This window comes from Ovis aries, chromosome X, assembly GCF_016772045.2.
Source record: "Ovis aries strain OAR_USU_Benz2616 breed Rambouillet chromosome X, ARS-UI_Ramb_v3.0, whole genome shotgun sequence".
In the NCBI taxonomy this organism is placed as follows: Eukaryota; Metazoa; Chordata; class Mammalia; order Artiodactyla; family Bovidae; genus Ovis; species Ovis aries.
In genome coordinates this window covers 124589860-124609953 of record NC_056080.1, presented here as the reverse complement: position 1 = coordinate 124609953, position 20094 = coordinate 124589860, and the positions used below count along the sequence as shown (strand labels likewise).

General features: G+C 41.9%; 1 protein-coding gene and 1 non-coding gene across 17 annotated transcripts in view; one reads left to right on the top strand and one right to left on the bottom strand.

Moving 5' to 3' along the window:
* The window catches only part of CHRDL1 (chordin like 1), a 142413-nt gene that overhangs the window by 43130 nt on the left and 79189 nt on the right, over nt 1-20094 (bottom strand). For 4 of the 16 annotated variants that reach the window (XM_027963588.2, XM_027963591.2, XM_027963595.2 and 1 more), the window contains exons 5-6: nt 6424-6569; nt 5510-5606 (exon numbers count right to left, since the gene is read on the bottom strand). In XM_027963588.2, the coding sequence (XP_027819389.2) occupies nt 5510-5606; nt 6424-6569 (243 nt within the window). The remainder of the gene's footprint in view (nt 1-5509; nt 5607-6423; nt 6570-20094) is intronic. The other 12 variants (XM_027963590.2, XM_060407564.1, XM_027963596.2 and 9 more) reach the window with 3 other exon arrangements.
* On the top strand, nt 6808-6879 carry TRNAR-CCG (transfer RNA arginine (anticodon CCG)). The gene has a single exon. It is a non-coding gene; the product is annotated as a tRNA-Arg (tRNA).

The following is a 20094-nucleotide window of genomic DNA, read 5'->3' as shown; positions in this document are numbered from 1 at the left end:
ACCATCACCACAGTCAGTCAGTAATTCAGAGGAAGAAAAAACAAAAGCAATATCTTATTTTTGTTGTTGTTGTTTAGTTGCTAAGTCATGTCTGATTCTTTGCGACCCCATGGACTGTAGCCCACCAGGCTTCTCTGTCTAGGGGATTTCTCAGGAAATAATAGTGGAGTGGGTTGCCATTTCCTTTTCCAGGGAATCTTCCCAACCCAGGGATTGAACCTGCATCTCCTTCATCAACAGACAAGATTCTTTATCACTGAGTCACCAGGGAAGACCAACATCTTATTTTAGTAGCATCTAATTCCAACCATGATTAACTTTCTAGAAATATTTCCAAGCCAGTGTGTGTTCATTCAAACAACACCTACTCTGTGCTTAGCACAGTGGGGTAAGAAAGATGAGACCAAAATAGTTACTGCCTTGAAGAACACATATTGGTAGGAATGATAAGACATGGGCACATATAATAAAAGACAAAAGGTTCAGTTCAGTTCAGTCGCTCAGTTGTGTCCGACTCTTTGCGACCCCATGAATCACAGCACGCCAGGCCTCCCTGTCCATCACCATCTCCCGGAGTTCACTCAGACTCACGTCCATTGAGTCCGTGATGCCATCCAGCCGTCTCATCCTCTGTCGTCCCCTTCTCCTCCCGCCCCCAATCCCTCCCAGCATCAGAGTCTTTTCCAATGAGTCAACTCTTCGGTTATAAACACCACTGGAGAAGCACAGGTGAGGTCCTGAAAAGTCCTAGAGTAGAGGGAGTTTAGTCCTAATTTATAGGATTATAAAAAAAAAAAATCATGGAGGAGGTAGTGTTTGAGCCAGCCTCTGAAGGAGAAGCAGGATTTAGGGGTGGAGAAACTGGAATGAAGGTGGGAAGGCAAAGAAGAGAGAAAGACCCTCCCACTAGCAGTTATCCAAATCAAAACCACAGTGAAGTATCACCTCTCATGTGTCAAAATGGCCATCATCAAAAAGGTCTAATAAATGTTGGAGAGCGTGGCAAGAAAAGGGAATGCCCCTACACTGTTGGTGGGAATGTAAATTGGTACAGCCACTGGAGAGAACAGTAGGAAGCTTCCTTAAAAAACCAGAAATAGAGTTATATGATCTAGCAATCCCACTCCTGGGCATATATCCAGAAAAGAGAAAAACTCTATTTGCAAAAGATATATGCACCCCAATGTTCATAGCAGTACTGTTTATAAGAGCCAAGACATGGAAGCAATCCAAATATCCATCAGTCAAGGAATGGATAAAGAAGATGTGGGACATATATACAATGGAATATGAGTCATAAAAAAGAATGAAATAATGCCGTTGCCAGCAACATGGATGGACCTAGAGATTATCATCTATGAGTGAAGTCAGTCAGACAGAGAAAGACAAATATGATGTCACTTATATGCATAATCTAAAAAAAATGATACAAATGAACTATTTACAAAACAGAAACAAACTCTGAGAACAAACTTATGGTTACTGGGGTGGGGGGAGGAGGATGGGAGAATGAATAGATTAGAAGTTTTCGACTGATATGTACACACTGCTCTATTTAAAATGGATAACCGAAAGGATTACTGCATAGCACAGGGAACTCTGCTCAACACTCCATAATGACCTAAATGGGAAAAGAATTTGAAAAAGAATAGATACATGTATAACTTAATGTCTTTGCTGTATACCTGAAACTAACACAACACTGTTAATCAACTCTACCCCAATATAAAATAAAAAATTAAACAAAACAAAATAGACAAAAAAGACAAATGTGACCTGAGGACTACCTATGTTAGCATCTGAGGAGGCTGCATTTGAGCTAGGGCTTCAGGAATAGGCAGGATTTTCACAGGTGAAATCTGAGGGAAAGGATTTTCTAGAGACAGGCAATATTGTCTCCTTTCAAGTCTTACTGTACATGTTGTATAGATATAACTAAGGAAGCCATTTTGTCACCTTTTCTTCCCAGCCTTATCGTGAAATGGCTGCTTGCTCATTCACCCCAAACTGGCTTACCATATGGCTGGGTTTAGATGCTCTGACCAATCAGAGACTGACATTGGTTACTCTTCTATTGGTTTTACTAAGGTTTCAAACTTTTAAGATGCTCAATTTAAGTGCGCCAAATTCAGATGTAAAACCACCATTTCAGGCCACCCTCAGTCATCTACATTGTTGTAGGGATGGTTTCTCAAAGCGAAAGTCTATGGACTACCTGCATCAGAATGGATGATGAGGCCAGTTTAAAAGCACATCCCAGGGCCCCTCCCCAAGGCCACCAAAACAGAATCTCTGTGGTTGTGGTCCAGGGAGGTGAAATTCAACAATTTCTCCAGTAATTCTAAGCACACTGAAGTTCAAAAGATATTGAGGGGCTGAGGAGAGAGCAAAGGCACAAAAGTGAGAGAACACAAGAACAATGTGGGAAGAACCTGAGGTGCAAGAATGCAAGCACGTGGACCTGTAAAGGTAACTCAGAAGACCTTCACTGTCAGAGTCAGGGGTGGACACATTCTGCAGGCACCAGGGAGCCATTCTTTTCAGTGGCAGAGTGGAGTGGTTAGGAGCCTAGAGTCCAGAGCCAGACTTCCACTGTTCAGATCTTAGCTCTTTGACTCACTAGCTACATAACCTTAAACAAAGTTCTTAACCTCTTTCTGCCTCAGTTTCATCATCTGTAAATTGAGGTTAATAATCATAACCTCCCTCCGCCCGGGGTTGTCATGAGATTAAATGAGTTCTTATCTGTAAAATGCATAGAACTGTGACTGGCATTGAGTAAGTATAATGCGTGTCAGCATAAAGATTTCTGAGTAGGGGTGTAACATAGCTAAGGCTCTCTCTTTGGAAGATTAAGCTGGCAGTAATGTATGGAAAGGCTTACTGATAGCTCAGCTGGTAAAGAATCTTCTTGCAATGCAGGAGACCCCGGTTCAATTCCTGGGTTGGGAAGATACACTGGTGAAGGGATAGGCTACCCACTCCAGTATCCTTGGGCTACCCTGGTGGCTCAGCTGGTAAAGAATCCACCTGCAATGCAGGAGACCTGGGTTCGATCCCTGGTTTGGACAGATCCCATGGAGAAGGGAAAGGTTACCCACTCCAATATTCTGGGCTGGAGAATTCCATGGACTGTATAGTCCATGGAGTTGCAAAGAGTCAGACATGACTGAGTGACTTTTCACTTTCAACGTATGGGAGTCAACCACCCATTTGCTACTAGCAAATCCTATCATATTTTCCCCCTATTTCAGTGGCTCTCAACCTTGGCTGCACATTGGAATCACCTCCTTCACCCCGCTTTCCCCTTACCAAGGTAATTCCAATATGTACCCACAGCCAAGAACCAGTGTTCTAAATATTGTACCCACAGCCAAGAACCAGTGTTCTAAATATACAGTCATCTTTGGTATCCTCAGGACATTGGTTCCAAAGGATCCTTGCAGATACCAAAATGCAAGGATGCTCAAGTCCCTTATATAAAGTGGCATTGTATTTGCATATAGCCTATATACACACTCCCATACACTTTAAATCATCTCTAGATTACTTATAATACCTAAGTATTAGAAGTCGGGAATACAATGTAAATGCCATGAAAATGGTTGGCAGCCCACAGCAAATTCAAGTTTTGCTTTTTGGAACTTTCTGGATTTATTTTTTCTCCAATATGTTCAGACCATGGTTAGTTAAATCTGAGGACTCAGCACTTGCTGTATTTCAAATTTGTTCATTATTCATTATTGAGTCCTCACTTTATGGAAGACAGTGTCCTAGGTCCTTTTCCTGCATTATCTCATTTAAACTTAACAACAGTTTGGAGGTTGGTGCTAACATAATCCTCAATGTAAAGACTGCTAGAAAGGTGAGTACATACATGGCTCATGATCACCCAGCTTGAAAGTAGCAGGACTGGGATTAGAATCAAGGCAGCCTGGCTCCAGAAGACCCCAGTCTGAACCACTACTCTATGCTGTGTCCCCTGCCCTGAATCTTGGCCTCTCATACCAGAGAGACTGCTACATCCATCCTCTTGGTCTCTCTACTTGTCTTCTTTCTTCCCTCCATCTAGTCTGGACACAATACCCAGTGAGATCTTGTAAGACATCAACTGTATCACATCACATCTCCTGCACAACCTTCTAGTGGCTTTCCAATGCACTTCAAAATGGAAATCCAAACTTGTTACCATGGCCTTGAAGGTCCTGCATCATCTGACTCCTGTTCACCTCTCCGGTCTCACCAAATGTCAGTTATGACCACAATCACTATATTCCTGCCACACTGGTCCCAAGCTCCTTGAGTGCTCTAAGCTCTTCCTTGCCTGGTCCTTTGAACTTTCTTTTCTTTCTGCTTGGTATACTCTTCCCCCAGGACCTTTGCATGGATGACTCCTTTTCATCTTTCAAGGCTGAGCTTAAATGTCATCTCAGAGAAGCCTTTCCAACAACTCAACTAAATGCCTTCACCTCTTATTTTCTATCTCAATCCCTTGTTTATTTACTTTACAGTACATACATTGTTTATATTTAGATATTTGTTTGCTTGTTTGTTTATTGTCCTCTCTGGTAAAATGTGGGTTCCACAAGGGCAAAGAACATACCCTGGCTGCTATGTATGCCACATATGGTTGTGTCCTGAATAAGGGTGCCTCCACTAAGGAGGTATATTCACAAGGATTTTCTGGCAAATGGCAAGTCAAGTATCTTAAGTAAGGTGATCCTTTCTGTAATTCACATGAAGATGCCATACAGTCTAACAGCGCCCTGTATGACTACTATGTTTACCATTATGCATCCAGCTTCTAGCACAGTGCCGAGCATATAGTAGATGTTCAGTGAGCATGTTAACTGGATGGAAGGGAAGAAGACAAAATCAGGAGGGAAAGTGGGAAAAGGGGGGATATAAAGGACTGCTCATAGATTTGGTAATCTGAGAAGGGGTAATAAAGGAGAAATCAAAGGTAATGCTGTTTGATCTTGGAAACCTAAAGAATAAAAAGAGTACCATCATCAAAGAAATGAAACTCAAAGAAGAAAAAACTGGCTTTGAGAAGATGACAATTCCAGTTTGAATATAATTTGAGAAGATGATGCCTTCCATTTTGCTGTTATTGAGTTTGTCAGCATTTTACTGTGGGATTTTAAAAATACCCCTACCTTTGCCCAGCATAATCTTCAAAATGGTCACATCAGTGCTTTGGGAGGCCAGCTCTTCCTGTTAAGACTGTGTATGGAAAAGCCCTGTGTTTTACAATACAATAATGGAGGTGCCAAGCTAGATGAATCTCACCCCTCTCCCCTTGCTGTGCCGCAGTGCAGTTTCTTTCAGGCAGTGACCCTTAAAAGTAATGCTTTTACTTTTTCCTTTTGTGATTGAAAGCACTCTTAAAATTTAAGGCTAGCATAGAAAATTCCCTTTTGCTAGAACACTGAATAGGTATTTCTCTCTTCTAAATCCTGCTACTCAGGATGGTAGTACCTGGGGTCTTGGAATACAGGATACCTACCTCTGCACACCCGGCAGCAGGAATCTGGAACAGAGACTGGGAAAGCACAGGTTAACTTGGGGCAAGTCTTGAGACCACAGTACACATTGCCCTCCTGCTGGGGAGAAACAGAATTAAGGTCAGAAGGAACTGAAGTACATGTAAAGGCTTTAGCTCAGTACCTGGGATGAGTAGGGGTTCAAACATAATATATCCTTTCCCCCTGCTCTTCCGCAGTCAGTCCTAGGCACTTCTTAAATTTTATGATGTGTTTATTTTTTTTCCATTTATTATTTCTCCATGCCAGAGACTAAGAGAAGACATGGTGATCCTCATCAGGCACCCTGGTCTAAGATAGAATAAAGTATCAGGTTCTATCTATTACATTCTCTGGACCGCACAATTAGATGGTGATGTAATCAGTACACCTTATTCATGAAGTATACAATTCTTTTGACAAGTAATGTCACAGGAATCATTATGATCAAGCATTTTTTGATATATTTTTCTTTGCAGGGCAAAGAACTATCTCGTTAACAGAATATTTCAGAGATGGGAACCAAGAGACATCACATTTTCTTGTGAATTGGACTGATACTGCTAGATGGTGCCAGTGGCTTTTCCACCCATAGCACTTCCAAGGCATCAAATAACTGGATTCTTCAGATGAAGGCTCTGGTGGTATAATGATTGTGAACAGAAGTACAGATCAAGATCATCAGCTCATCTTTGTCCTAAAGTTTTAAGACAAGGATATGGCTGGGTCCAACCTTTTCAACAGAGATTATCAGGGTTGATGAAAATAAGGAAGGCTTATGATTTAGATGTGCTTCATCCTCTTTCAATCAAGTACCCTACAGTGTAGGCTCAAACTAAAGGTATGTGTATGGAAGAGCTCTTATGTGGGTAGAGGACATTGAAATACAGAGTCTTACCGAGCAGCTGCACTGGGTGCACTGGTTGGGTTGCCGGTTCTGAAAGAGCCCTTCAGCCATAAACAGCTCACCATGTTGGTAAGTGGTCCCGTTGTATTCACACGACTTGCTGGTCATTTTATTGTTCGCTGGGGGTAAGGAGTCTTCTGGGACGGGGTGGAAAAAAACCACACCAAGTATTGGCATCATTGCAAAGAATTTCACAAATCTCCAAACAAACAGCAGGTGGGGCTGTATCACACAGAGGGAGTTAAAAACAGTCCCTGATTCAGGGGCTGATGACTTCGATAATATTAAAGCAGCCAGACAGGAATAACAACTAACATGACCAACCATCCAACCCTTCACTTGTTTGGCATTTACTGAGCACCTACTATGTGGGCATCCCTGGTGGCTCAGAGGTTAAAGCGTCTGCCTCCGATGCGGGAGACCCGGGTTCAATCCCTGGGTTGGGAAGATCCCCTGGAGAAGGAAATGGTAACCCACTCCAGTATTCTTGCCTGGAGGATCCCATGGACGGAGAAGCCTGGTAGGCTACAGTCCATGGGGTCGCAAAGAGTCGGACACGACTAAGCAACTTCACTATGTACCAGATACTGATAGGACTAGGCAGAAATTAGTGAAGAAAGACAAGGCTCCTGCCATGATGGAGCTACCAGTCTTAGACAAAGAAGGTATTAACTTGTCTCGAGGGAGGGAGTCTTTTCAGATGAGGAACCACCTATTATAACTACCCTGGTAACTTTACCATCTCCCATGTTTTATTACACTTGGCATGTGCTTGTTCCAGCCTCTGGAGTCTGCTTGTTTTCAATGCCTCCACCAAGATGGCCCCCTTCCTTCTCCTCTTTTCCATCTACTGAAGTCCTGTCTGATTTTGAAGGACCAGCAAAAGTTCCCTTTTCTTGAACAAGTGCCCAGATTAAACTAATCATCAGTGTATAGATTAACAATAGATACAAGCAGAGCTTGAAAAGTACTTGCTGTAGGATAGTGGGGAAGAGAAATAAGGAGAGTTGTGTGTTTCCTGACAAGGAAGCTTAGAGAGTTAGACCATCCTGGGACTCTCCCACACTGTTGGTGGGAATGTAAATTGGTACACTCACTATGGAGAACAGTATGGAGGTTCCTTAAAAACTAAAAATAGAGTTGTCATATGATCCAGCAACCCCACTCCTGGGCATATATCCAGAGAAAACTATAATTCAAAAAGAACATTGTACTCCAATATTCATAGCAGAACTATTTACAATAGCCAAGACATGCAGGTAACATAAATGTCCATCAACATAAATAAGATAAATAAGATGTGGTACTGAGTAAGCCATAATTTCATTTGGGTTAAAGTAAAAATAAAAGACACATTTTTCATTTTTACTAAGAACTTCATTGAACAAAGTATTCACTAACTTAAAGAACTTTTTGGCCAACACAATATGCAATGGAATATTACTAGTCCATAATAAAAGAATGAAATATTGCCATTTGCAGCAATCTCTAGGGTAGGCCTAGAGATTATACTAAGTGAAGTAAGTCAGGAAGAGAAAAACAAATACTATATGCTATCACTTATATATGAAATCTAAAAAAATAATATAAATGAATTTATATACAAAACAGAAACAGACTCATAGACATATAAAATGAACTTACAGTTACCAAAGAGAAAAGGTAGAGGTGAAAGGGATAAATTAGGAGTACGGGATTAATAGATACCAACTAATATACATAAAATAAATAAGCAACAAGGATTTACTATATAATACAAGGAACGGTGTTCAATGTCTTATAATAACCTATAGTGGAAAATAACCTGAAAAAATATATGTATAACTGAATCAATTTTCTGTATACCTGAAAAAAACACAATACAGTAAATTATAATTCAATAAAAATGTTTTTTTAAGAGACCATTCTTTCTTTCCCATGACTCAAAACTATAATGAAAATGAGTCAATTTTATGGGGGGGCAGTAAATGATGCCTCAATATAACTTAAAAAAAAATTGTTCTCAGAATGTAGTTAAAAATTACAAGGGCTAGTAATAATATCCATCATCATCATAAAATAAGAGTTACCATTTATCGAGCCCCAAATAATATGCTAGGCTTTACATCACTGGTTATTAATAAGAACATTCTGATGTAGACATTAAAGTATGCCCATTTTGCTGATGAGGAAACTAAGGCTTAAGAAATGAATTGACTCCCAAGGTCATACAACTTGTTAATGGTAGCACCAGGACCTGACTGATTCAAGAGTCTTACCTCCTAGGGTGCCAATCACTTCAAACATGTCACAAGGAAAGGACCATTTAATTTAAAACTCAAACCACAGAACATGAAAGCTGTGTTATCCCTATAGAATGTATGGCCTCAAATACCCAGAAAACATCACAATTTCTTTGGCTTCAGTGATTAGAGTAACTAACTCAATTCTATACTTTGCTATATAAGTTGATCTAACTTCAATTTCTGAGTAAATCTCTCCTTTGTTGTTAAGTACTTATTAAAGACCCCTTACAGGATACAAAGACAGTTCCTTCATTTTGTTTCAAAAGAAAAAGTTTTAAATCTGAGCGAGAGTCTAACTCATACCTTTTGGCCTGGGCTGACTCTCTATTCCTGCCCAAAGTACACACACAACCAGACAGCTGCAGCTGGCATACATGAGTGAAACCCAATGGAGAGAGTACAGGAGCAGGCCATTTGCCCCCTGGGCCCTAATAATACCAAGTCTCTGTATTTTGTGGTGAAGGAAAACTAGGGTGACCTATAAAATAATATTCACCATGACTTACAGAAGCTGGTGAGTATTTGGAACGCTGAAAGAAATAAAAAAGTTTGTGGGTTTTTTTTTTTTTTTTTTTTGCCTCAAGAGAATGTGGGCTGAGTTCTGAACTGTGTCTTCTACTGAGGAATCAATGAGGAGGCAACTGTGTAGGGTGAGGTTTTCCAGTGAGCCTTAACCTTGAGAGTCTTCCTTGTAACAGTCTTCAGAGAAATCCTGCATGGAGTCTATTAATCTACTCAACAGGAGATGGGGAGAAAGCAAAAACGAGGAAGACAAAATAGAATCAAAGAAAAAGAAACCAATTGTGGTGATGCTTAATGCTAGTTTTACACAACAAATTTATCTTAACAACTTCTCATTTTTTATGATTTCATTCTTCTAATTTCCCTAACAGAATGGGGGAGTGAGAATTATGAGAATGAGGCTACTGATACCTCAAAAGGTTTGGTTCATGTCACACCGCTATTAACAGAAGAATCAACAAGGAAATACAGTTTTCGTGCCTTGAATTCGTACTCTTTTCACACCATGTGTGTTAAAACTGGGGAGCAGAAAGGAAACGAAATCAGTCCCTGGAAGAGATATCTGCACTTTCAGGTTTATTGCAGCATTATTCATAATAGCCAAGATAGGGAGACAGCCTAAGGGTGTCCATCCTATACCCCATATCCTTGGATGAACGGATAAAGAAATTGTAGTGCATATATATGTGTCTGTGTGCAAGTCACTTCAGTCATGTCCAACTCTTTGCAACCCCATAGACTGTAGTCTGCCAGGCTCTTCTGTCCATGGGATTCTCCAGGCAAGAATACTGGAGTGCGTTGCCATTTCCTATATACATATATTTATTTCCTATATATATATATATATATATCCTGTATATATACATGCATATATATATATTTCTTATATATATATATACACACACACACACATTTCCTATACATGTATATAGATATAGATATACATACACACACAATGGAATATTATTCAGCCTTAAAAAGGAGATCCTGCCATTTGCAACAACATGGTTTAACCTGGAGGACATCCTACTAAGTAAGCCAGTTACAGAAAGAAAAAAAATGACATAATCTCACTTGTATGTGAAATCTTAGAAATAAATAGAAGCAGAGATTAGAATGGTGGTTACCAGGGGCAGGGAGGTGTGAGAAATGGGGAGATACTGGTCACAGGGTACAAAATTGCAGGTATGCAGGATGAGTAAGTCCAGACATCTAAAGTACAGCATGTTGGCTATAATTAATAATACTGTATTGTATACTGAAAATTTGCTAAGAAAGTAGATTTCAGATGCTCTCATCAAAAAATAAATGAGATGATGTTCATTAGCTTAATTGTGGTAACCATTTCAACATGTCTATCAGATCAGCATGCTGTAACCTTAAGATACATTTGTTTTTACTAAAGGAATTTTTTAAAATCTAGAGGGTGGCAGGATCATTGAGTCATAATCCAATCTTGGGCACCACTTCCCATAACCTTGCACAAGTCACTTTACCTCTTTGGGCCTCAGCTTTTCTAAGAATATGGAAGTCAAATCTCTCCTGGCATCTCTGAAGGCCAACACAGCATGCAAGGAACTGCAAAGGCAAGAACAACCACCTTGGACTGTACATTCTACCTTTTTAGATTTTCCAAGGTGGTTGGGCTTCTACCCAGCTATCCTTAGAATGCATCCTGTGTTCCTGGCCAAAAACTGGCAGAAAATTAGTCTGAAGCAAGACCGGCTTCAGGGCCCCTCAGGGGAATGCTCCAACAGAAGTGACCAGGCTCCATGGCTTCTAGCCTCCCATTTCCAGTTAAATTGCACACAGCACTCTGGGGAGGAGCCGAAGAAGGATACTGCCAGTATGCAGACGAGCATTCAGCCATCTGATTACAGTTGTGTTGCAAAGAGAGGGATGATCTATGTAAGTAGAACTCTGACTTCGGTGGTGCTCTGAAAACATCCCCTTATATTCAATGTTTCTAACCACCTTTTCTTTCACTGATGCCTACAATGCCATCAATAGAAGTCCATTCTTTTGGATTAAGTGACTGTCTATTGCCATGTGTGCGTGCTAAGTCACTTCAGTCACATCCAACTCTCTGCAACCCCAAGGACTGTAGCCAGCGAGGCTCCTCTTTCCATGAGATTCTCCAGTCAAGAACACTGGATTGGGTTGCCACGCCCTCATCCAGAGGATCTTCCTGACCCAGGAATCGAACTCACATCTCTTATGTCTCCTGCATTGGCAGACAGGTTCTTTACCACTAGCGCCACCTGGGAAGCCCTGTCTATTGCCAATCAGGTATTATAATCTCAAAACTTCTGTGAGAGGATACACACTGTCAGTAATATCTTAGTGTGAATAACCTGATGACATGTTTTTTTTCCCCCTTCAGAGTGACTGGTAATTTTTACCAAGAAGTCTGTGGCCCTTTCCCATGTCCTCTGGTACACCATTCTCTCCCCTCTTGGCACTGCCCCTCTTCCTGTCCTCTGAAACCCAAAGTCTTCATGCTGGTGGCTCTCTTCTCCACTTTCCCCACCCTCAAATTTCTACTTCCTTAGCAGGCCAGTTCTTGGCTAGTCAGAAAGGCCTCTTGTAAGTAAGGAGATAAATCAGCTCTCAGTGTTTATGAAATAAATGCAAACCTCTCCAGAGCTCCCAGCCATGATCGCTAATCTCCTCGACTCTGAGCCCTCCCCGTTTTTGCCATTGCTATTGTTACTCTGGTTCCTATTTTATTTTTAATGGCTGATTCTGAAGACAGTGTTTCTAGTCTGGTTCTGTCTCATTCTAGTGGTGTAGTTCCAGCACATCCACAGGCCATTTTGGAGGTGGTGGTGGAGCGGGGAATATGGAGATGAAGGTAAAGGGCTTGAAATGTTATGGTCCCTTTAATTCCCTTGAGACACAGGCACACATACACACACACACATACACAATGGAATTCTATTCAGCCAGAAAAAAGAATGAAATCTTGCCATTTGCAACAACATAAATGGACCTTAAGGACATTATGCTAAATGAAATAAGCCAGACAAAGAAAGACAAATACCATATGATCTCATTTATACATGGAATCTAAAGAATAAACCCCAAGCCTGTAGATACAGAGAACAGATTGGTGGTTGCCAAAGGCAGGGGGTTAGGGGGATGGGTGAAATGGGTAAAGAAGGTTCACAAAATTGATGGGGATGGGATGTACATCATGGTGAGTGTAGTTAATAAGAGTGTATTACTTTGTCAACAAAGGTCCGTCTAGTCAAGGCTATGGTTTTTCCAGTGGTCATATGTGGATATGAGTGTTGGACTATAAAGAAAGTTGAGCACCGAAGAGTTGATGCTTTTGAACTGTGGTGTTGGAGAAGACTCCTGAGAGACCCTTGGACTGCAAGGAGATTCAACCAGTCCATCCTAAAGGAGATCAGTCCTGGGTGTTCATTGGAAGGACTGATGTTGAAGCTGAAACTCCAATACTTTGACCACCTGATGTGAAGAACTGACTCATTTGAAAAGACCCTGATGCTGGGAAAGATTGAGGGCAGGAGGAGAAGGAGACGATAGAAGATGAGATGGTTGGATGGCATCACTGACTCAATGGACATGGGCTTGGGTGGACTCCGTGAGTTGGTGATGGACAGGGAGGCCTGGCGTGCTGTGGTTCATGGGGCAGCAAAGAGTTGGACACGACTGAGCGACTGAACTGAACTGTATATTTTAAGGTTGCTAAGAGAATAAATCTTAAAAGTCCTCAACATAAGAAAAAATATTATATATATAAATTTTTAAATATATAGATGTTAACTAAACTTACTGAGTTGATCATTTTTGAAATATAAACAGATATTGAATCATTATGTTGCACACCTGAAATAAATATGTCACACATCAATGGAAAAAAACTACACTAAATTATGAGATTTGCAAAAACTCAAAAGTTTGATTAATAAACTCTCTTGGTAAAGCTGTGGAGAATTTATACAAATACTATGGAGGCTATTTAGCAATATCATTCAGTTTTAAAATATACATATTTTTCACTGAGCAATCCTACTTTTAAGAATTCACACTACAGATATATTCACACATGTGTGAAAAATCTAAGTTATTCATTGCACCATCGTTTGTGATGGCAAAAGATTGGAAACAACTTCTGTGTCCATCAGTAGACATCTGGTTAAATACATGATGGCAGATTAATACAATGAATAGTATGCAGCTGTATAAAAGAATGAAAAAGCTTTCTTTGTGCTAATACAAAAAATAGATTATTAAATGAAAAAAACTGCAAAGTGAAAAATGATTCAGATAATACACTGTGTTTTATGTAAAAAGAATATATTTTTGAAAGAGTTTATATTCACATTTGCTTATATTTTCATAAAGATAATCTGGAAGGATACATAGGAAAATACTAAAAGTTATAAGGGGGGGGCTACGTTTTGAGAGGAAGGGTAAGAACTGGATGGATTGTGGACAGGAGTGAATTAGACATCTTACTGAATACTTTTACACATACCTCTATGAACATAAGGACCTCCCTGGTAGCTCAGCTGGTAAAGAATCTGCCTGCAATGCAGGAGATCCTGGTTCGATTTCTGGGTTGGGAAGGTCCCCTGGAGAAGGGATAGGCTACCCACTTCAGTAGTTGGCTTGGGCTTCCCTCAGATGGTAAAGAATCTGCCTGCAATGGGGGAGACTTGGGTTTGATCCCTGGGTTGGGAAGATTCCCTGGAGGAGGGGATGGCAGCCCACTCCAGTATTCCTGGTTGGAAAATCCCCATGGACAGAGGAGCCTGGTAGGCTATAGTCCATGGGGTCACAAAGAGTCAGACACAACTGAGCGACTAAGCACAGCACAGCTATGAACATAAATACATATGATCATATATATACATATATACCTAAGCATTTACATTCTTAAGTGATACAAATGTATTTTGCATTGAAAAACTAAATTTGAAGAGTTTATACTTAAAAAAATTCTAATTCAAGGCCAGGGGCTAGACTTGATGACCATTTTGGGTCCCTTCCAAAACAGAGAACAAATGGATGGATATCAGGAGGGTAAGTAAGAAGAGAAGTGGGATGAACTGGGAGATTGGGATTGACATATATATGCCATGATGTACAAAACAGGTAACTGACGAGAACCGGCTGTATAGCACAGAGAACTCTACTCAATACCCTGTGGTGACCTAAATGGGAAGGAAATTCAAAAAAGAGGGGATATGCGCATACACAGACTTCTCCCATGGCTCAGTGTTAAAGAATTCGCCTGAAGTGCAGGAGACACAGGAGATGCAGGTTTGATTCCTGGGTCAAGAAGATCCCCTGGAGGAGGGCATAGCATTCCACTTCAGTATTCTTGCTGGAGGATCCGATGGACAGAGGAGCCTGGCAGGCCACAGCTCTTCAGGTCGAAAAGAGTCAGACACAACTGAAGCAACTTAGTCCTCACGCACTAGTGCATATGTACACCATGTGGCTGATTCACTTTGCTGTACAGTACAAACTAGCTGTAAAGCAACTATACTCTAGCAAAATTTTTTTTAAGAATAAATAAACCAAGAGAACATATGGAAAAATTAAAAAAGAAGCAACCATAGAAAATCAATCCTGGTCACAGAAACCCAACTCAATTCCTACTACTGGGATAGACCTTAGCTAGGACTCCATGTTCCCAGTGTGACTACAATGAGATGGCTTTAGCCCCTTTGGGGAGAGTGGGGGGCTATTACATTGCTTTCTGAAACAGATAGTTTTAAATAAGGGTGCTGATGGGAAATCTCCTGTGCTCCTCCATGGAGCACCATTGTAGTGGAGGGAAGAACAGCCGGGCCCTCATCCTGATTAGGCTAGGTCAGAGCCTACAGCAGGGACGTGACTCATCTCGCACAATTAATACATCCCAAATAGTGGGTGTCTATAGCTCCCTTCTAAAAAGGAACTTGCTTACCCTCTGAGGCCATGGGCATGCAGGTGAGTTTTTCCTTGGGAGGCTCACTGAAATCAAAGGTATTGCTTCAAACAGGTCCATCAGCTAAAGCCTACCATTTAGATTTCTTCCTTTCAGCGCTTCAAACATTATCACTTCTTTTGCCCTGGGCTGCTCAAAGTGTTGACTTATCAAGACCTGTTGTCCTTAGGCAGAGGACTATGATTTTAAGATCTTCCCCAAAATCTCCTCCTCCATAAAAACTTAACTGTTCTGTGTCCTATCACATTGAGGCCTTGCTGGGGGTAGGAGAAGGTTAGCACTTTTTGACTAATTCATACCACAGTGCCAATGGAAGACAACACTGGAAAATAGGAAATCGGTTATTTTATTTTATTTTTTGGCTCTGTGGCATACGAGATGTTAGTTGCCCCACCAGGGATCGAACCCATACCCCCTGCAGTGGAAGCAGAGAGTCTTAACTGGACTGCCAGGGAAATCCTGAAAATAGGTTCTTTTTCTAGATAATTAAATTGTACCTTGGGCCCTTGCTGCTTTATTTATAATGAGGCTATAGAGAACAGGGCAAGTAATGTGAAACATTCCAGAATTTAAGGCTCAATGTGGGGGCAATCACTGAAAACACAGCCTCTGAGAGCTGTCCAGTGTCCAAACTGCTCAAATTCCACCTCCACTACTAGTTACCACTCAATAGCTGAGCAAATCATTTAACATTCTTGAGCCTCAGTTCACCCATCTATAAAATGGGGCTGATAATACCCATCTCATAGGTTGTTGTAAAGATGAAATGAGGTAAGACACATAATGTGCTCAGCATAGTACCAGGTGCATACAGGTGCTCATTGAATGCTATTATTGTTATATTACTATTATCTGTAATGATACGGTTTCTGGAAGGCAGAAAGCAGGTTGGTAATGGAAACAATCTGGGGCTGCCTAGTCCTTACAGTGCCTGTTATAGACTGAATGTTTGTGTCCTTTTCACCAAATCCCTATGTTGGAAACCTAATCCCCAATGTGAGGTGAAGTCTGTGAGAGTTGGGGCCTTCATGAATGGGATTGTGCCCTTATAAGAGACAATGGGAAGATGACCTCTGCTCTCAGCTATGAGAATATAGGATGAAGATGACTATCTCTGAACCACTAAGTGATCTCTCAACAGATTTGCTGGCACCTTGACTTTCCAGCCCCTTGAACTGTGAGAAATAAATGTTTGTTGTTTAAGCCATTAGTCTCTGATATTTTTATTACAGCAGCCCAAACTAAGATGACTGTCTTTCACTGCCCTGTAGGACTTCTCAAATATTGCCAGATTCTGAGTGGTGACTAGAACCACTTCTGTCATCATGTTCACCAAGAATCCTTCTATGCCTCAGCTTCCAACCAACCCGTCTGCCCTACCTGCCCCTCCCCCCCATTTCAGTGGGAAGCCCACCAGGAGAGACTTCTTTAGCTAAGTACCTGAGTTCTGGCCAGAGCCATCTATCAAACTCATAGTCTCTGTGTTGGATTTTCTGAGGGTTTCGGAGAGGTGGGTCTATGGGTCAGAAGTGTCACCAGTATGTCTGTGATTTAGTGGTCCTGAAGGGAAAAGAAACCGATTCTCCCCCTGCATTCGGGCCATTATTTCCAGTCTCCCCTCCTGCTGCACACTAAACAAAAGCCACTGTTAACCGGTTTGATTTTCATCTTTGCTCTGGTTCAGTAACTGAGCTGTTCTTTGGAAAGTAGTTCATACTTTTCAGTTCAGAATGCCTCTCCCCTTTCAACCTTCATCCATTTTGCTTCTATCCACTCTCCATGGCCCAGCTCTAGTCTCACCTCTTCAGGGAAGCCTTGTCCAAGTATTACTAATACTTTTGCATTCAAAAGTCTCTTTGGAGGAAAGAAAAAGGACTAGTAGAGCAGACTGCTCCTGCTACGGTAGAGCTTCCAAAGGTGGCAAGTTCACTGTGTCCCTAACCTCTCTTCTTCTTTTCTGCTTTGCCAGAATGCTCAATATGGCCCAACTTCAAGCACTAGTTAGGGTAGGGCCCTGACCTTCCCAAAGGCTTAATAAGTTCATGGTAATGAATACTGAAGATTGGAACAACCAATAAAGAGCAAGGTGGTAATGGTGGGGAGAACAAAGACCACAGCAAGACACCACTTTGCATCCTCCAGGATGGTTATAATAAAAAAGAGAATAATAAATTGTTGGTGATGGTGTGGAGAAAAATGGAAATTTTGTACTACTGGTGGGAACGTAAAAATGTCAAGTGGTACAGCTGCTGTGCCAAAAAGCTTGGCAATTCCTCCAAAGTTAAACCTAGAGTTACCATATGAACCAGTAATCCCACTTCTAGGTATAAACTGAAGAGAACTGAAAGGCGGGATTCAAACAGATCCCTGTACATGAATGTTTAGAGCAGCATTATTCATAATAGTCAAAAGGTGGAAATTGCCCAGTGTCCATTAATGGACGAATTGATAAACAAAATGTGGTGTATCATACAATGACATATATTTCAGTTAGAATGGATGAACCTTGAAAACATTATGCTTAGTAAAAGAAGCCAGACACAAAAGGTCACATACTGTATGATTTCATATTTATGAAGTATCCACAATAGGCAAATCCACAGAGACAGAAAGAAACTCAGTGCATGCCAGGAGCTGAGGGGAGGGGAAAATGGACTGCTGACTGCTAGCGGGTATGGGACTTCCTTTTGGGGATGATGAAAATATTCTGGAATTAGAGAGTGGCGGTGGTTGCAATATCTTGCAAATACACTAAAACCAACTTAACTGTACTCTTTAAAAGGATAAATAGTATGTGAATTATATCTCAGATAAATCTTTTCCCCAAAACCCTAAAAGATGAAACTTCCTACAATGCAGACACAAAGGCTGAGTATCAACACTGGGCAAGCCTGGACAAAATGAAGGTGCTGTATATCCTGGTGACAGGGAGGCAGGTCAAGAATAGCAAAAGTAAATGAAAAAGCCAAGGGAGAAGCTCAAAGGGGTGGTGGGAGTGGATCCCCAGTTATCATCTTGTCCATGGGTTATCTGCCTTGGGAGATGCAGTAAGTCTGCCAGACAGCTGAGCTAAAGCAGGGGGCCAATGCGGGGAGGGCTTTCCCATTTGGAATCTTTAAGGAGACTCTTTAGCACAACTAGTGGGCTCCCTACTCCAACCCCCAGGGCAATCCTCATGGGGTCCTGGGCCAGGAAATTCCTGCAGCAGATTCAGCAGATCACTCTGCAGCTATATAGACAGACACAACACTCTGTCCCAACCAAGAAGGTGTTGAGTGAGAGGAAACAGTCATCTGCCCATCCCCCTTTTCATCCGGAACCCATCTGTGGGCTGTTTCTCATCCCACTTCCATTCATGTTTCAGCTCCTGTCAGTCAGTAGCTGACCCTGCCTGAAAATGCTGTCTTGTCAGACAGATGCAGAGAAGGAGGGCTGGAGGAAAGGTTTTGTGCAAGAGGTGAGTCTGCCTCTGGGAGGCAAGCAGGGCGCTGGCAGGCTGGGCACTCCATCTGGGAAAGAAGAAGAGCACAGGTATTCTTGGCTGGGTTGGGCCACTGACTGGCTGTGTGATGGGACCACTGTCACTTTGCATTTCTAGGCCTCAGTTCCAAAAGAACTTTCTGCATTCGTGAATATGTATGTGTTGGTTGGGGTTAGTCGTTTCACTTGCTTCTACTTCACAGGAACAGAGGAGAAGCAAATGCATTCTACTTTTTGAAAAGGCTTAGGGAGAAAAGGGCTTCCCTTGTAGCTCAGTTGGTAAAGAATCTGCCTGCAGTGCAGGAGACCGGGCTTCGATTCCTGGGTCGGGAAGATCCCCTGGAGAAGGAAATGGCAACCCACTCCAGTATCCTTGCCTGGAAAATCTCATGGACAGAGGGCTGCAGTCCATGGGGTCGCAAAGAGTCGGGCATGACTGAGCGACTAACACTTACTAGGGAGAAAAGAAGCTACATGCAACATGGACAGTTAATTCTGATTATCTCCAGGTTACCAAGGGCAGTCCATCAGAAGGCAAAAAAAGATGAATAACTGAGTCTGCTCCAGCAGTCTGGTGTCCAGAGCTTAAACACCCCGTGAGAGTTCTGCCAACCCAGGAGAGACCCCTCAGCTTGTGATTTGCTGCCTCTCAGGTAGGAGTTCTAGCTTCACTGTGTCGGTCACCTGCCTGTGGGCAAGCACTCGGAGCTAAAGCTGGATATGGAGCAGCATCACGGCATGGCCTAGCCAGGGTGATAAAGCACATCTTGGAGATGCCTCCCCTTGGCTAAAGAACACTCTACCTCAGACCAGCCAGTCCTGACCCCCACTGTTTCTTGCCAGCTCTTGCCTGACTCATGCTAGACCCAACTACCACCACTGACGGTCCTCTGCCTCTTCAAATCCTACCCAGCCCTCACCATCTGTCAAACAGACTCTGATTTCTGGCAGCAACTCTACTGGTCTGTCTGTACTCTACAGTCTAGCACTTGCTAATAGTGGACTGCTTGCTGAGTGATGACCAAATGCAAAGGAGGCAGGGCTTCTGTCTTGACCTGTCTATCTCTAGCACTGGAACAAAGGGACAAACATCCAAATAGTGACATGTCTTCGAATGTTGAGGGTCTATTACTAATTTTGTTAAGTGGTAAGGGTATACCTCCAGGGGTGAGGTGGTTTTTAAGTCTTAAGAGACTTGGAGGTAAATAAATAGGACTATAGAGAATGATTCTGAAGTGAGTTTTGAGCATCTGAGTGTACATGCTGTCTTCAGGAAGAATGGTACCATTAGATACTCCAAGCATTCCATGACCCAAAAGAGCTCACCGCCCCCCCCCCCCCCATTTTAATACAAAGCAAGGAGCCTGTGGGTTTCACCTCAGGGCTAGGCACACTCATTTTCAGCAT